This window comes from Saccostrea cucullata, unplaced genomic scaffold, assembly GCF_032062105.1.
Source record: "Saccostrea cucullata isolate Sc308-1 unplaced genomic scaffold, CSIRO_AGI_Scuc_v1 ctg8912, whole genome shotgun sequence".
Lineage (NCBI taxonomy): Eukaryota > Metazoa > Mollusca > Bivalvia > Ostreida > Ostreidae > Saccostrea > Saccostrea cuccullata.
Window position 1 is genome coordinate 1 of NW_026926353.1, and position 19,922 is coordinate 19,922.

Here is a 19,922-nt window from a genome sequence, read left to right on the forward strand (position 1 = left end):
AAGTATATTGCCAATATATCGATATTACAAAATCGTATTGCGATACGATATTTTTTGTCTTTGTATTGCAATATATTGAAATATCGATATTATTGCCCAGCCCTAATGTACAGTATATTTACATACCTAGTATTGAAAATTTCAGTGAATGAGTTATCTTTAAATAAATGAAACCTAGAAAATTTTAAGTACAATAAAACGTATGATAGAGAAATAATTTTCATTGTTTTGAAAAATCAAATTGCTCCCTTTCCTTAAGAAAAAATGCGATGCTTTTAGTTGTTTACATCTACAGCCCCTTACATATATTTTTTAATAAAACGAAACGAATCAAAATAATGATATTTAATAATCATCATTCCATTTTTCTTAAAGACCCATCTCCTATTATTATAATAACATTAATCAAAACCTAAAATATTTAAAACATCAATATTGTGTCCTGAAGTGACCTTATCATAAAATAAGATAGCCAACCAGGATCAATTATTTATAATACCGATTATTTGTAAGAATATTTATCAAGTTTTACATTTTTTCAAAGTGCTTTAATATGGTCGATATCAACGCACTTTGAAAAAAAAAAATTTCAAAGTGCGTTAGCTTGGTTCCAAATTTAACGCACTTTGAACAATTTTTTGGTGTGAGAAAAAGAACATCAATCAGCAAAACTCGTCATTGGTATTTCTCATATGTCTTATGCATTCTCCCTTAATAAAACCTTTGAATACCGCTGGGTTGTGAGAGCTTTCTCTGTGTATAGATATTGAAAATTGTTTGTTGGTTTAATGTACGACTTAATATCTAGTTTGTTGGATTCTTGGAATTTCCTTCCTCTGTACACTGTTGTGTCTAAAAAAAATTCACAGAGTCAATTGAGATTTCAAAAGTGAATTTCAAGTGCGGGTGGCATTGATAGCCAATTTGAAAGAAATCAAGAATCTCATTCTCAGACCCATTGAAAATGATGAAACCATCATCTCTAAATCTGCCGTGAAACAAGACTTTAATTATTGGCATATTGAAACTGCGCCATGATTGATTGAGTTATCTGGAACATTCTTACATCAGATACCTCCGGGGACACAGTTGAACCCATTGCGCAACCGATTATTTGTTTGTAATATTTTCCATTAAACTCAAAATAATTATTTTCAAGTATGCACTTTAGAAGAAAGAGGAGATCTGAGACCTCGGGATAAGGCAGATCTGCTAAATCTCGTTTGTTATTTCGGTAGGCTTCTTCAACAGCGCTTAATAATTCATTAAACTCCATGTTAGTATACATACTTGTAATATCGTAAGTGATTTGCGATGGTAAGCATAAGGCTTCGATTTTATTGATAAAATCCGTAGTATCCTTTATGTACGTCTTTTTGTTTTTGGACAATCGATATAAAGTGGGTAATTTTTCAAAGTGCGTTGTAACAACGGTAGTTGTACTGTCTACGTTTCAGCAAAAAGCCACTGCTTTCAAAAGAGTGGATAAAATTACGACAGCAATTGGCAAGAAACCATTCAAAATCATTTTGGAATTGTTATAATCTTTCAGCATAGAGTATTTCCAAATCCAAAGATTTAATATGTGTAAATTATGTTTTTATTTAATAAAATAATATTTGATAATGTAAACAAACACTTTTAACATATATTTTGCTGCCTATCGGATTGTAATAATGTGACGTTTATTTATGCGAGAAACAATGTGAGCTAAAAAAAAGTGCGTGGAGCTGTATATACGTTTATTCAAGTAGAGAGAAAGCGAGACTAAATGACGTAAGAGAGAGTTATATATATTTCATTCGTTTGTAGTTCCAATGAAGCAAAAGCATTTAAATGCAGATAGCTAAGTTGTTTCTTTTATCACTTTTCCCCAAAAGCTCATTACAAGCAAGCCCTTTTATTGATAAACAAGTGCAAATTTCATAATGCAATCACCAAGAATAATTTCCCTGGAGAGAGAATGGTATGGAATCTCTTGTATTCAATGGTCAATATACATCTTTTTCACTTTTTGGAAAGTCAGCAGTTCTACCGCTTGCAAAACATTTATTGAAATAAGGCTCAAAACTTATTGCACAAATGACACGAATGAGTCAAATTAAAACTGGGATGAGCAATCATATTTGCCAAAGAGAGAAATCTACTCTACTAAATTTACTATTAATCTCAAAATAATGGATGACATATACTTTGATGCCCTCTACTGCTTCGATTCCCACGTGCATATTTAAAAACTATGATTAGTTTAAATCGAGGAATGCTTCTGACAAATTAAGTGATATATCAAAAGTTTCATCGATCCCGCTTAAAATCAACTTCTAACGTTCGTTCTACGTTCGTTCTGGTTGCTTCGTATTTTTTCTGGCATGTACACACCATTCGTAATGCCTTTTTCTTTATACTAATAACTACCTCGGAACCTAGTATTCACACACCCAATCAAAATGTAAGGCTTACAGCCGGAGTCCCCGGTAAACAAGTAGACACTGCCTTAATTCTGCTAGGCACCGGATACATCCTCCTATGTGGCCATTTTCCTTGACATTATGACAAAATCAACATACCTCAATTATGTTTTAATGAAAAAGAGAAAAAAAATCTTGTTAAAATGTTTAATATTAATCTAAATATATGTAACTTCTGATTCCAGTTTGTATTGTTTTGATGGACATGTGAATCTTGGTTTTGCGCTTGAATGCTGCTTGTTATCTCCAAATTTAAACATTACTTCTTAACTGTTAGAGCGTTCAGAGCGTTCATTCTTCACATGTGTATACACCTTTTGATAGGATCTTGAAAAGTGTTAATGCCTTGAGCTTGGGGTATAATTTGCATTTGAGAAATTTTGACTCTCGCTTTGAGCTGCTATAAGGTGGAGGAGGAATCAGTGAATCAAAGACCTATATTATTTATTCTGCAATTTCTCCTACATGTTTAGTTATCCTGTTTTATGCTCTATTTGTTTTGTTTTATGGTAACATTATACTATGGTCAATCTTATTAGAGCATCTAGATTATCCGTTACTGTTTTATATATTTTTAAACCTTTGGTACATTCGTCCTAATTAATCTTTTAAAAAATCAAGACAGGACACAACTTAATTTTAAAATGATCTATTGTTGAAGTTTTTAATCAATTTAAACTGATTTACGTGAAACTGATTAATTGCTTCTAAACAAAGCACGCCATTCCCACCCTGGTATTTTAAATTACAAGGTAAGCTTTTATTAATGATAGTTTGTTAGTTTTATTGCGAAGTCTCTTTCCTTCTTTATTACTTGTTCTTCTATTAAGCTAAACATCACAAAATTTAAATTTTTTTAGCTCTCAAATTTTTCTTCTTTACAAGATATACGATGAGATTCAATAGCTTATCTTAATGACTGTATGAACCAGGAGAGAATCCATGAACAATTTTGCAAAGGCATGAAATATATTGAGATAAATAACGAACTGTATTGATGCTCAGATGTCTAATCAAAGAATACAAATCAAGAGCAGAGCAAACACAGACCTCTAAAACAGAGATGTGATCAGGTGCCATGGAGGAGTAAGCATCCCCTTAGTCCCGGTCACACCCGCGGTGTGTACTTTATTATGCGCGAAGAATAACGGATTATGTACATGTACCTCTGGCCAGTTTGTGTATATATTGTATATATGTTCTTTGAACCCCATGTACCAATCTTGGTTTGGATGAATAAAATGAACTTGAATCTTAACTTGAACTTGAAAAATCCCTCGACAATTCTGTGTGTAAATTATGGCTTTAAATAAGAATCCTGTAAATCTTTTTTTATACATGCGCGCACACAAATTTAGAATGTAACATTTATTTTACTACAAATGATACCAAAAAAGGTATGATGATAATAAGTTATGAAAGTCTTTTAAAGGTGTCTTTTGGTTTGCACCGTCTCTTCTCACCAGTTTATATACTGCAGCGGGTTACAAGTAGGACATTGGAGCATGTTAAATTGGTTCAGATGATCCTCGCGCAAAAATCAAGGAACGAGCGATTCAAGTTCCGGAACGACTCTTTCTATTTCATTCATGTGGGATTTCAGCGCTCTGTACTCCAAAGGTCGAAGACACAGTCCTTTTTTCGTTGGGACGAGCATTTCTTTGTCCGGTGGTTGCCAGTATTGTCTGATGTTCACACACGGATTGTCTTTATAAATTGTACAGAAAATGTTGGAGCCCGTGTGGTAGTTCACCTCTTCTTTTTTATTTAAAGCTGTATCAATCATGTCAAATGCGAGTGTCAATGTTTTGAAAATGTCCAGCCTTAAACTTATTCCCTTCTTTGTTGCATAGCCATGCGTATTAATTCCATTCGCGTAAATCTACTCTTTTATCGTTGTTTTTCGTGGGTCTATTCTGGTTTTTTTTTTTTATTAAAAAAAACACCGGATTTTTACATAGTTTTATTATTGTTTCATCATTAAACATTACACAAATATCTTAATTTATATGAAACTAAATGTTTTTCAAGCATTGGTTCAAGGATTTGTGATAAACAATTAATCCGTCTCCGAAAACGACAGCCATTAACATCCATTCTCCTTTACGATCCTCGTAAGGAATGTCAATTATTGTATCATCACCTTTAAATCTCACGGTCTTTTTCATGTTTGTATAATTTTCTATAAACGATGACGTTTTATTAATCCAGAAAACAATTTGGCGGAGTTATTTTTTTTCTATTCATTAACCAAGAAATATCTTAAATTTGATTCCTCGTATTTTAATTCTCATCTATTGTAAAAACAATATTTATTTTCCCTCGACTTTATTACACTTATATTCTCGGGAAATACAGATGGACACATTTCATTAAACTTGTTGTTATAACCCCACAGATTGTGATTTCTAAACAATTGACTTGGTGTGTGATTGCTTTTACAGGAGTCGTGCAAATGTCACCAAAGTTATAGACAAGGTGTTCGCTATATTACTCCCATTTCTCCGTGTTTCTTTTTATTTCTTCTTTTAAATTTATTAAATGACTAGTTCTTGAACAATTACGGGTTTCATTTTCAACTTGTTGAACATCTTTCGAGGTCTGAGTTATAAAACTTGTGTTTTGACTCAGGCCACATGTTTAAAATTTCTCGTCTCATTTGTATGTACAGGAGATTCACCGTTCTTATCAAAACTACTTTGGTGAATCAAAACAGTAAATATACGCCTTATTTCAATAATGGACACAGTGTAGGATCTTAATACACAGAATATATAGGATAGCTTTACTGTGTCCGTTTCAGCAAAATAAAATTAACTGCTTTCAAGGGAAGGAAGGGATAAAAAGAGGCTACATTTGGCAAGAAACCATTAAAAACCCATTTTGGAATTGTTTTAATTTTTCAGCATAGAGTATTTAAAAGTCCAACCGATTATTATGTGTAAGGATGTTTTTATTTAATAAAATAATATTCAATGATGTAATCAAACACTTTTAAAATATATTTTGCTGCCTTGATACACAATATTGGATTTTAACAATGTGTCCTTAAATCACATATTTTCGTGCGGCTCAAAATTTTGTGGTTTGAGGAAAACCTCTTGGTTCGCAGTGATTTGATTTCGTGAATGTAGAACTGTTGAGTAGTAAATCAATGTATGTCACATTTTACATTTCGTGGTGGACACGGATTCGTGGGTTTCTTCACACCTCGAAAACAACGAAAATTAACCCTCAAGAAAATTTGTGATTTCACGGTATTTATGCGAAAAACAATGTGAGCTTAAAAAGTGATAAACGTTTATACAAGTAGAGAGATATACCAGTAGAAATTGACGAAATGACATAAGAGAACGTTATAAGTATTTCATTCGTTTAGTTCCAATGAAGCGAGAGCGTTTTAAATTCTGATAGCTACATGTAAGTTGTTCCTCGTCTCCCTTTTCTCAAAAGCTCATTACAAGCAAACCCTGTTATTGATAAACAAGTGCAAATTATGCAATTACCAAGAATAATTTCCTCCTGAGAAAGGATGGTATGGAATCTCTTGTATTCAATGGTCAATATTCATCTTCTCATTTTTTGAAAAGTCTGCATTCTAACGCTCGCAAAACATTATAAGTAATTAAAATAAGGCTCAAAACTCATTGCACAAATAACATAAATAAGTCAAATTAAAACTGGGATGAACCATCATATTTGCCAAAGAGAAAAATCAACTTTACTAAATTCAATTTACTATTAATCTTAAAATAATGGATGGTACACTTGTCTTTTATGCCCCTACTGCTTCAATTCCCACGTGCATGTTGAAAAATTATGATTAGTTTAAATTAAGGAATGCTTCAGATAAATTAAGTGATATTAAAAGTTCCACTGATCCCGCTAAAAATTAACTTCTAACTTTTCGTCTACGTTCGTTCTGCTTGCGTCGGACGTTTTTTCAGGCATGTTCATACCATTAGTATTGTCCTTATCTTTATACCACAAAATTACCTTGGAACCTAGTATTCACACATCAGATCATATGTAAAGCTTATATAAACCCGAAGTGCCCGGTAAACAAGGGTTTACCGGACACTTTCTCCTGGGCACCGGATACATCCTCCTATGTGGCCATTTTCCTTGACATTATGACAAAATCAACATACCTCAATTATGTTTTAATGAAATAGAGAAAAAAAAATCTTGTTAAAATGTTTAATATTATTCTAAATATAGGTAACTTCTGATTCCAATTTGTATTGTTTTGATGGACATGTGAGCTTGGATTTGAGCTTGAATGCTGCTTCTGATCTCGAAATTTAAACATTACTTCTTAACTGTTGGAGTCAGAGTGTTCATTCTTCGCATGTGTATATACTTTTGGATATTATTGCAATTTCTCCTACATGTTTAGTTCTTATCCTATTTCATGCTCTACTTGTTTTGTTTTATGGTAACATTATACTATGGTCAATCTTATGAGAGCATCTAGATTATCAGTTACTGTTTCATATATCTTTAAACCTTTGGTTCATTCGTTCTAATTAATCTTTTAAGAAATCAAGACAGGACATAACTTAATTTTACAATGATCTTTTGTTGAAGTTTGTGATCAATTTAAACTGATTTACGTGTAACTAATTAATTCAAAATGCTTTGAGCAAAGCACGCCATTCTGACCCTGGTGTTTTAAAACAAGGTAAGCTTTTTTTAATTGATAGTTTGTTAGTTTTTTGCTAAGACTATTTCCTTGTTTATTAATTTATGTTCTTCTATTGAGCTAAACAGCACAAAATGGGATACAAAAGCTTATAATAATGACTGTATGAGCCGTGAGGGAGTCTATTAACAATTTTGCAAACACATGAAATATATTGAGATAAATAACGAACTGTATTGATGCTCAAATGTCTAATCAAAGAATACAAATCAAGAGCAGAGCAAACACAGACCTCTAAAACAGAGATGTGATCAGGTGCCATGGAGGAGTAAGCATCCCCCAAGCCCCGGTCACAACTGCGGTGTGTTCTTTATGACGCTCGAAGACAATTCATTTTGTAAATTATGGCATAATTTATTGTATTATATAGAAAAAGTAACTAGCTTACATGTATGCTAATGTCCCCATAATCATGACGTGTCATGACTTTTTCCTCTTTGTCGATGAAATTTCCCTTGGTAGTGTCCACCCGCACCCTATTGAAAATCTGCCCCTCCTCCCATCCCCGAATGAAATTGTTCCAACAATTTGAAACAAAACAGAATAAAATTGGAACCATGCGTGATTCGGCAGGATAAACGAAGTTTATAATACTTAGTATATACAAAACCTCATACAATTCTGGCGAAAAACGCAAAACCCATTGAACGATATATGCACGCTAATCGTTAATTAAATCGACCAAAAAAAAAAACGATTAATACAGCCGTAAATAAGACAAAATCATTGAAATTATAAAATATATCCCCTGTGTATTTATTAACCATGACGATTAAATTATGTTTCATGTTATGTAACTAAGGAGGGTATTTTTTTTTTTTTTTTTTTTTTTTGCTTGTTTCTTTTTCTTTCATAATTAATCATTTTCAATTCAATTGCAATTCATTGAATACATAAAGTGTTGTAGGTACTCAGAAATAATTTGGCTGTGAATAATGATGATAGAATATTTAGTAACATGATACATCAATAATTTTGCCTTTCCCCCCTTTTTTTAAAGAATTTTAAGAATTATGATTTTAAGTACTTGACGATTGCATGTCTTCCTTACCAAAATAATTTTTTTTATTTTGGGCTTGAAATTTCGAAAATTTGCTTTAGTAAACTGTAAATATTTAATTTTTATACATGACATATATGGAGATAACGAACAGTTTACAAGCTCAAAAGTCCATAAAATAATACAAAATAGGAGCAGAGTTAAACTCGAACCTCCAGAACATTAGAGGTGGGATCAGGTGCCAGGGAGGAGTGAGCATCCCCTGTATATTAAGTAATACAATTTCCAAAAACAAGTATTTGAATACTTTTTTAAGAATAGATTTTTTAAAGAATTAAATTAAAAAGAAGAAAAGAATAATTCATATAGATGTGATGCGGACTTATGATTGATGTATCGTTAACACAAATTCTATTGTTTTACATGCAAAATTAAAAAGTCCTTACATTGTACAAACCATGAAAAAAATAACCGGTTCTGTTACGTATGGTAAGGTCTATAAATTTAAACATTCAGGTCTCAGTAAATTTTTTTTTTAAATGATAAATCAAGCCGAACATTTAAAATCCAAATTCATCGAATCAGGATAATTTTTTCCTGCATTGTTCTCCACTGAACCAAATAAACATTACAACTGCACTTTAAAATGACACAGAAATCTTTTTTTGATGCTTCATGATCAAATGATATTCATGCAGTTTGCATATTACTTGTTTTGTGGGTTTTAACATCCGCATACCGTGAAAAGTTATCTTTAAGTAATGTCAGGTAAGCACATCACATTTTTTTCATTCTCGTGTTAGTTTTTCTGCCTTCAAATTTTCTTAATTTTCAGTTGAAAAAAATTAAATTATGAAATTTATTTCATTTATTTATATAAAATTCATTTATTATCAGTTTTCGAATAAGGGTGAAGGCATATTCAGTATGTCATAATTTAATCAATTTGTGTACAGTTTTCTAAAGTATTAATAACATGTATTCAGTGATATTCAGATCATAGGAGCATAGAAAATTTGTTATATCTTTTTCATAAAAACAGATGTCAAAATCTTTTCTTTAACAATACAGATGTCTATTTTTGTTCAACATTATATAATTAAGATTCATTGATAGTCTGATAAGAGAGATTGCCAAATTGAAGTGTCTTTTTTGTCCATTTTTTCGTCGCAGTTGTTTGTATTTTACTTACAAAATACATTTCTATTGGAAAATCAATAAGGTTCAAGCAACATTTTATATGAGTGAGCAGAGGGTTTATGAACCTTAATTCAAAACTATATTTTCCGTGATTGTCATGAGCGAATCCTTTGCTGAGGTCTTCTGATAGAAATTCTGACGTCTGGTCTCGTCCGAACAATCAATTTTTTGACCATTCTTTCTAATGTCTTTATAATTGATTTATTAAATTTCACAGGTTTTTTGAAAAAAAAATGTTTAGAAGACAATAAGTAAATCCAAGAGAAAAAAAGGATAACATTTTAAAACACGTTCATGGTTTGGATAAAAGACGAGAAACGGAAAGTACCGAATGTAGAGACAGGAAAAGAACATGGCGGCAAAGAACATCATGATGAGCTTCCAGTTGTACGAAGGGATCCGAATGGATGATGGTAAGCACATAATGCACATAAACTGACTATAACTGATTATAGAAAATGCATTGATAAATGGAAATGTGAAAACTTCTACCATTTTGAACAATTTAAAAAAGAAAGCTATTATAACTTCAACAATCTCTCTCTCTCTCTCTCTCTCTCTCTCTCTCTCTCTCTCTCTCTCTCTCTCTCTCTCTCTCTCTCTCTCTCTCTCTCTCTCTCTCTCTCTCTCTCTCTCTCTGATTTGAATTTTCATTCATAACTCCCACATTTTAAAAATAAGCTCATATTTTTCTTGTCTTCCTTCAAGGTATATTGAAGGCCGTGAGAGTCATACCTAGCCTGTGTATGGATGGAGAGTTAAACTGCATGGAGAATAGTCCCTCCTCACTGGGTGGTTATGTTCTGTTATCGACCAATCAAGAGGGAAGGTACTGGCGTTTGTATCATAATAAACGGGAAATCGGTGGAGATCCACCTGGGAATGAAAAGGAAAATCCGAAAATATATTTAGTAGATTGTAATTTTAGAGGAAAGGTGTTAACATTTAACATGTAACAGAACTATAAAATGCGCTATTTAAAGATAGTATACTTTTCTAAAGACCAATCAATTTTTTGAGTATTTTTAATGAAATATCAAGAAAAGGGAACAGTAATCAATGTGTAAATAATGACCTTATTTGAGACACGTCAGGCAATATTTAAACTTTGTATTAGCTTTTTTTAAAAAAAGGTCATCATGTCAGTCATAAAATTTTGGGAATGCTGAGACAAAACGTGAATAGTGATATGAATAATAGAATTTCAAGCACACATGTCAAGTATTTCCTATTTTTATAGACTTTATAAAAAACGATTCATTTATTTCCTTTTTAGCCACGTGGTGGTTCATTGCTATGCCAATGGTTTGATAACAGTGGATGTTCAACATTTTAAAGCAGAGAAAAGTCCAGACACTCTCCATGATGAAATTACAGTAAGATAAAAAGTTGTGTTTGGTATAAAAGAGATAAAGACACTAAATGCCCAAATGTTATTAAAAAAAATGCCATGGCGGTATAGCCATGAAATATACAGTGTTTTGATGCTGTTGTGAATATAAATGTACAATTTCATATTTGAATTACTTATAAATACATGACGTCAGCCAAGAGTAATTTTGATTGTATATTTCATGTAATAAAAGCAGATTAGGTGGTACGGTTTAGAAACAAGATCTGGTCGATTTGTTGCTTTTTCAAATTAAAGCTTTACTGCTAAATTAAATTGATTGTGTAGATTAAAATTGATTGTGTTAATTTTCAGGCCGCAAAGAACTTGGAGATGAAGATCCGTGAGTCTCTTGGAGATCTCTGCAAGTACAGCAGATGGTAAATAATCAGTTTATAATTGACAATTAATCTTCACTAGGCATGTATTAAGAGATTCGTACAGTAACTGCACAAGTAATTAATGATGTATGTTGTTTATTTGTAACCAGAGCAAGCCTTCGTTTATATATGAAAAATACGTGCAATTTTCGCTAAATTTAATCGACAAATATAATGCTACATGTAATTTTTCTTGTCAAACCTGTCCCAAAATATTTCCTTATATTACAAAGAGGGAGGGGGCGCGATTCTAATATGTTATCAGTAAGCTCATTAATCTGTCAAAAGTATGTGATCTGTTACCTCCTTTACTCATTTTAAAATAAACGTGACGTATATGCAATCAGTAAGGTTCTTTTTTTTAACTTTTCACAAGTATGAATTAAATTAACTTATTGACTCATTGTAAAGTAATTAAGAATTTTTTTTTAAAAGTATGTTATCCGTCAGCTTATTTACTAATTGATCGGAAGTCATTACATGTACATATAAAGTAGTAAGAAAGCTAACTGATTTGTGTGTAAGTATAAATTTAGTAATCTAACAGTCAGCTCATTGATTCAATGTTATGTAGAAAAACAAGCAGGTATTACGTAAAATCATTGTACATGTACAGTAATCATCACAAGTATTAATTAGTACGTTCATTGAGTCATTCATTCTGTAAACGTCAAAGTAAATATCCTTAATCTATTACAGTTTATACTTTAAACATATTTTATTGAATAATTAAATAAGGACTGGGCAACAGGCAAGGCCTATGTATACCCTCTCCTTGTATAACAGGTCAAGATACAATGGTAAGTAATAATATATGTACTTGTTAATCAATGAAATCATAATGAAAAATAAAGAATCACAATTAAGTATTATCTATTACAGTTTGCCTGGAGAAATAAAACGAGGGGAGCTAACTCCATACTTTTCATCCGGAAGCGACACACTCTTTGAATACGAAAACCTGAAGCTCGTGTTTGAGAAAGATTCCAAATGGCAGAACATCAAAATCTACCACAATCCTGGTGTTGGACATTTCCTTTGTTTGGATGATGATATAAGTACGTTAAATAGGTGACATTTTTTATGTTGCAAACGAATTATATGCATTTGTTTTTAATAACATGATATAACTATATTGTAATTGCAGCAAGTCATGCTCTAATTACAAGGATATTATATAATCTCTATTTAAAGGAACTGGTGTCGTATCGCTATGTCCTTTATATTATAAGACTTTCTTATATCGATACAGAAAAAAGCAAGTTTACAGGGGTTCAATTTCACAGGCAGTTCGAAAAGCCCATCAAAATCATTAAAATTGAAATTAAACAGTAACTTTGCTTTATCAGATTATAATTGAAGAACTTTCGCGTTGGCTTTTCAGTGATCGGAGAGAGTGATCTTATATACACGCAGACGTTACTGGGCATCGAGCGCAATGATTTCCGGGATAAAACAGTTCTAATTCTAGGGGGAGGAGATGGGGGACTGCTGTATGAATTGCAGAAAAAGAACCCTAGACACGTGCTAATGGTGGAGGTATGCATCTTTATAAATTTGTCAATTTTCATTTCTTTTTCCAAGTAAACATTTAGAATAAGATAATAACACTTGAATAACAATTGGATATTTACCAGTAATTACCAATGCAAATCGGGAGCAGATTATAAATTTCTCAAAGTCATAAGGTTTAGATATATATTATATTGATCTTTACCCATAGATTGATCAAGATGTTGTGCTGGCCTGTAGAACTCATATGCGCAAGATTTGTGAATCAGTGATGGATTCATTCGAAGGACCTAACTATAAGGTGATATTTTAATTTGTTCTCATACACTCGTCCCTTTAGAATATGGTAAGTCTTTTTTTATTTTCATTATGATTTAGCAAATTATTTGAAATAAACCCTCAACTTCAATAATTTATTATGTAATATAATCGAACTAATAGACGCACAATAGAAAACAGTTACAATGTATAGACCTTACCTATGTTTTAGATTCAGTTTGACGACTGTTTGAAAGTTCTTCAGGAATGTCAAGAAGAGGGTCGGAAGTTTGATTACGTCATTAATGATCTCAGCGAATATTTAATCAACGCAGAAAATAGTAATTTCACAAAATACTGATAATGATAGTTTCTTCATTTGCTTTGGCAATCTATTTTACAAAAAAATAAAGTTCTGTATATTTAAACATGTTAAAAGAAAAGGAATTTTAACATAACATGATTTGTCGTCGCATTTACTCTTGTGTAAAAATAGTATGATTATATTAATATTAATTGAACTTAACCCTATGATTTCACTTGAGGAAGATGGCAAGAAAGGTTTAATTTTTTTAATTAATAGTTTTTGAATATTTTGTTTCAGCAAAGTTTGCCTATGATTTTGAAACAACGTGCATTATTCTAGAGCTATCACTGAAAATTCTCAAACCGCACGGAAAATACCTGTCTCGGGTACACTATTATTTTAAACATGTATAAAGTTTAAATTGTCAAAGCATTGAAGGATGTATTCGTTATTTATTTAATAGACTTCTTTCTAAAGGATTTATTTCCAAAATAACGAAATGCATATTTTTATGCCCCTCTTTGAAGGAGGGAGGGCATATTGCTTTGCTACTGTCTGTCGATCGGTCAGTCTGTCGATGTTCGTCAGTTCACCAAGTTTCCCTTCATTTTCTTCGCAGTGGTTGCACATACTGTAATGAAATTTTGTAAACAAATTTATCATCAGAATATCTAGGTCAAGTCCTGTTTTGGGTACGATCGAGCCATTTCTGATAGAAATATGCACCTTGGACTTAGAAAAATTTCAATTATTTTGGGGAGGGGACATAAGTGTTTCACAAACATTTCTTGTCTTAAGAAAACTATTTCTCTAATATTGTAATTTTTGAATTAATTTTTTATCCGTTTCAGGGTAACACTGTATCTGCCACTGAATTCCTGGGTAAGTATGAGGATGATATCAAACATCTGGGTATGAAGTTCTCAAAGTTTGAAGTGTACGTCCCATCATTCAAAGAGAAGTATCCTTTATGTCTAAAGATGTGTAGTGCAATGCATTTCATTGGCAAGGGTTGAAAATTTTTTATAGTTTTTATTAGATTTTAGAACATGCAACAGATGTTTTAAAAAGTTTGTAAAGCCAGAGTATGTTAAACAAAAGAACTTAAGATTATAGTTGTCCCAAATTTAGAATTCTTTTTCTTACATAAAAATTTGAAAAAGGATATTTTTTAGAATTAAGAATGACTTTTTTATAGTACAATTTCGAACAGAATTATTAAATTTGCAAAATTTTACAATTGTACGTTTTTAAGTTTTTGGTGTTGACTGTATGTTCTTTTGTAACACCGGCCGTAGGATAGTAAGCCTACAGCAAAATCTTCAAAAACAGTAAAAAACATTATATTAAGGTCTGATTATGTGTTCCTAAAATATCTGGTTTGTTTCTCTTTGTAATATATCATTATCATATTTTCTTTTATTATTATGTATTTCATTTTATATTAATGGTATTGATATTTATTTTTTATTATTTTTTTTCATTTGTAATTTTAAAATTGCCATTAACTTTCGATTTCTTTAATGTTTTCAAATTGGCTACAAAATCGAAGCGACAAAATATTGTGATGTTGACAATTTAAGTGATTTGAAATAGTAAGCTTCAGGGAACAACAACCTGATGTTATCTTGCACAAGAACCTTGTAAGGAACCTAAACATTTTGTTATGAAAGTTGTTAAAGTGGCAATTCTTCAACGACGTTTCTAGAGAAAAATTATACATTAATGATTCAGAAGAACCTGTCTTATTCTGTTCTTAAATTTGGTAAACCTGCTTAATTACGTCAAGCACAGAAGTGGTGTTTTTGACACATTCTGAATATCACTTTAATATGCTTAAAAGATATTTAGTCTTTTAGAAAGTTTAAAAAGCAAACTACATTTATATTATTTCAGTACACAGTTGCTATTTGCTAAACCTTAACTTTAATTAAGCTATTGTTTATACGAAGTTTGGAGGGAACAAGAATCCTGAAAGGAAAGAACGTTTATAATATAAAGGAAATACAATGTATATTACTGACTAAAAGATCGATTATATGAAATACCTGTGGTAAATAAAACTAGAAAGATTTTGATTTTATCTTAATTTCATTAACAGTTCTTTTTAAAAATGTTTGATAATTTAATTGGAGACGCTAGAATTTTGACTGCATACAATAAATAATATGAAAAACTTGTATATTATGTGTCTGTTAATTGACTTTAAGTGTAAACCACTTTTGGTTCATTTAGAGGATAATTATTTTATAACAGTAAGTAAATTAAAGTAAAGTAAGATGAGGAGAAAAAGTACTTTTATTTTGTCGAAATTCGGGCATAACATGACTTGTTATTTGTTGAGTGTTGATCTATCAATTTAACATAAAAAACATTTATCCCCATTAATATTTAATTTTAAACAATCACAAATTTCCATGGTATCACATATTCCAGGCTTGAGGAAAAACTGTTGGCATGTGCGGATTTGATTCCATGGTAAGCGAATGTTGAATAGTTCTAATATATCAATTAATTGATCCTGTCTTGCATAATGTAATTCTAACCACAATGTATTGCTTTTGAGCTTCAATCATTAATTTGGAAGTCAAATACCATGATTGAAATGTATGGAGATCGACACTCAATTGTCCATTAATCAATACAAATTTTGGAGCAAAGAAAACACGGATCTCAAAACATCAGAGGTGGGACCAGGTGGCATGGAGGAGTGAACATCCTCCGCCGACCAACCGTTCACACGTGCCCAGTGCTCCTTATCATTATCGGTAAATAACGAAAAAAATCATTCAGAATGAGAATAATTACATTGAAAGCTGTCAAGAACATTTCAAGACATATCAGGTCTAGTTTAAAGCTGAATTTGAATGATCTTAAATAAAAATGAAGTTGCAATTATAACCAGTTAGATTTTGGCTATAAATTATGAATACTTGATTCCTGGGCTTTATCCGTTGTTTAACGTGAACTGGGAAGAAGGAATGTTGGCGGGTATAACAAAGTAGTGGCGCTGTGGGGCCGTAATAAAACATAAGGGTAAAGGTGCCGTATTCCTTATGGTCTTCCAACATAAAGTCCAAGAATTGGTTAATCAGGTTTCCGGATTCCGGATTTATTAAAGACGATGGTGAGTAACAAACATGAATTTTAACAATATCTTACGAGACTTGATGGAGTTGGATGTGGCCGGTAGAGCATCGGGCCTCCAAACTGAAGAGATTATAATGGACATAGATATTTGTAAAATTAAGAGTTAACAATAATTGATTTATGACACTAGGTGAGTTAATTGATGGACAGTTGATGATTCTTTGACAGAGCGTGCATGAAAGAGGTTATAAAGTTATTGATGCAGGATTAACAAACCCGAGGTATTAACACCTAATGAGTAGATTATTTTAACAGAGTCACCGAGTGTCGATTAGACTGGCATAATCCTGCTTCAAAGGGAACGATATAAATAAAACACAACTAATTCAATATTAGCACATAGTAAACAGATATAGAAGAGATAAAAGTCCAAATTTGGTATATTGAAAAGTTATTATAATTCAAAAATGTTAATTTTACTCAGTGATACAATTATAATGCATTTCCGTCCTCTCGTGATGTCATAGATTTTGCAGAATTTGTTATTAAGTATTGTAAGAATAGTAATGTTTTATGTATTTTATAAAAATATCTGAAGAATATTTTAAATGCTGAGATTCATACGTGTAATACAAGGGCTTTAATTTGTTTTGATTTGTCATAATCTATAATCTTTAAAGCTTTTGGTTCTCTGCACTGCCGCATAGTATGTACTAGCTTGTAAAATTTGTACACATTCCTTAACTCGGTATGTATATAGAGTAATGGAAATGAAAGGACTTCTCTTACTTATATATATAAGTTAAATATGTATAAGGTGTCGTTGATCAAAGCATAATCTAAAGTGAAAATTAAATTTAATGTTTTGAAAAAAGCTAATCAATTCAAGAAAAAGAAGATTTGATAAATAAAATCTTTATTTTAAAAGGGAGAATAATGACAACGAAGGTCAACAAAAAAAATATTTCGTTGATAAATAATTAGTGGTCTTAAAATAGAGATTGAAACTAAAATTTGTGAGTTTTAAAGGTCATCCATGTTTCCCTAAAAATGGCACAACTCAATAAAACAATAAAGATCACAAGTGAGATATTGTATATTATGTAAACAATTAATGAATTCATGTTAATTACAACAGTGTTATTATTTAAAATACTGTGCCGAACATTGTTCAGGGATTGAAAAAAGTACACTCGCGTCAAACGATTTCAAAAAAGATAAGATCATGAAGTACACAATTATATATATGCACAAATCTGTCTAAAGACGACACAATTCCTTATCTTTGAAACCTTTATGTACCTTTACTAAAACATGCATATCAGGTAATAGTAAAGGATTGCCGTAGATATATATGCAGTTCCTAATTTTACACTAAGATTAACTGCTGTGAACATGACACAAAAGGGACTCCTCTGAATTCTATCTGTTCTTTTACCTTTTCATGTCCAAGGTAGGTTTGACCACAACTGGATGGAAGGTATTGAAAACTGCTTGCGGGATTAAGAAGAAGCCAACAAGGAACTTAAGAATGAAAACTGCAATCTCAAAACAGAAATTAAAGAAATAAAAGGGCTGTTGGGGAAAATTCAACGGGAAAATATTGCCTTGAAGATGATTTCTGGTGTTCCAAAAATAACGAACGAATCTGATGTATTGAATATAGGAAAACACTCAACTTTCTCTCAACAAGCTAAAGGCAACGAAAACGGAAGAATAGAGGAAACCAATTCGAACGTGACAATAAAAAATAAAAATACCATAAGTGATACACTCATGGTTGAAACAAGCAGAATTGTGCCAAGAATCAGTATGTATAACAATCCTTTTTTTCTTTCAATCATTCATGTCCTTCAAAAAAGTATTTTTTTTCAATTAGACAGTAGTCTTCAACAAAAACGTCTTTTAAAATTAATAATAAAACACTTACGATGGATATTACGTTTTATAGTCATGTTTTCTAAAAAATATTTCAGTTCCTCCAACATCAGTTTCAACTGCACAGCATGTCGCATTCTATGCCTACATGAATTCCTTTTCCCAGCCTAATATTCCCGCTCACGTGACCCTTACATTCGACACAGTCATAATAAACGAAGGAAATGGATATAGTAAACACAGTGGAGTTTTCATTGTACCTGTTACGGGGACATACGCATTTCACTGGTCATTGAAAGTAACTGTCCGGTCATGGGCAAGTGTCGAAATAATTGTAAATGGGAATGCTATTGGATGTGCATCTTCTGAAACACAAAGAGTTGATCATTGGGGGACAGGGAGTGAATCAGTCATCACTCACGCAAACGTTGGTGACCACGTATTCGTGCGCACGCAGGAGCCTGTAATAGGATCTATTATTAGTAATAATCGTGCGAGGTCATCATTTTCCGGATGGTTAATGCATGCATAATTTGTTGGCTAAATCAAAGAATAAAACTCCTATACTACTATATAATTGTTTTTAATTCTTTAAAGAAGATTTTTAGGACACAACACTGGTTTGCAATTAAATAGGAGAGTCAAATAAAGATTAGTCGGAGAAACTATACTTTAGTTTAGTATTTATCATAATTGTTGCCATGCAATATTGAACTTTATTATTTTTTGTCCAAAAATAGTCTAATTAAAAAATATCTAGTTAATTGTGGGGAATTCCTCAATATTTTCCAACAATCTATTGGAATTTCCATGCGTACCAATGTTTGTGTGATTCTTTTTAGAGTTTTTTTTTTTACTTTTATGTTCATTTCATCGTACATCCGATCGGACTTTCCGAAACATGGGTATTCACTCTCATTTTCATACAGAACCCAACTTACAGTTGTTTGTGGTGGAAATAGATAATAAAAACTCGAAATTTTCTGTGAAAATACAAGTAATTGATTTATGTCGTAACATGTGTAATCTACCTCAATTGATTTCTACAAAGCAGAGTATGATAACCCATGGGAATTAGGCGCGAAGTGTCCCATTACAAGCATTTTAAAGTCGAAGTGAGGAAACTTGAATTTTCCCACATTTGTGTAACGGTATCGTCAATTCAATCTAATTGAGAGTTTTTTTAAAAAATAAAAGGTAAATGTTTATCCATATCAATAATGTTAAAGCACTATGATTAAGATACGATAATTTCCGGTCTAAATACCATCGTACATGGTGAATAATGTCAAATTCATGGTGAATTTTGAGTCATTCCCAAAAAGTTGGTTTTAAGTGATATTTTCGCAATTAAAAGAATATCAAATTCATATTTTAAACACATCCTCATACTAAATGTTGAAGTCCATTTTGAAAATATCCCGTTATCGATATCACTAGAACTGCGATGCACATGGTGAATCACCCTAAATGAAGGACAAGTTTTAATTTTAAAGTTGTTTGAACACAGATTTGTAGTCAACATTTTCTCAATTTTCTTATGTCTTATGAAACGTAAACATTAACAATAACAGAGCTCGCGCTCTGTTTACAAAACATTATACTGTTTCAACGGGTGTGTTCAATTATTAAACTTAGCACGGACTGCCAATATTTTTCATCAACTCCAAAATTTATAATTTTCTTAAGTATTAAAGATGAAGTTTACTCTTTGAGAGTGCAAGGATGTATAAA

At 31.6% G+C, this 19,922-nt stretch overlaps 1 protein-coding gene across 1 annotated transcript; it reads left to right on the plus strand.

Moving 5' to 3' along the window:
* Window positions 1-9,676: 9,676 nt before the first annotated feature.
* Window positions 9,677-15,370, plus strand: LOC134271428 (spermine synthase-like). The gene is made up of 11 exons (XM_062753628.1): window positions 9,677-9,786; window positions 10,082-10,202; window positions 10,650-10,749; window positions 11,079-11,143; window positions 12,026-12,201; window positions 12,528-12,682; window positions 12,867-12,956; window positions 13,146-13,254; window positions 13,518-13,606; window positions 14,072-14,181; window positions 15,156-15,370. The coding sequence occupies exons 1-11, from the start codon at window positions 9,726-9,728 to the stop codon at window positions 15,193-15,195; spliced, it is 1,116 nt and encodes a 371-aa protein (XP_062609612.1). The 5' UTR covers window positions 9,677-9,725; the 3' UTR covers window positions 15,196-15,370.
* Window positions 15,371-19,922: the final 4,552 nt, after the last annotated feature.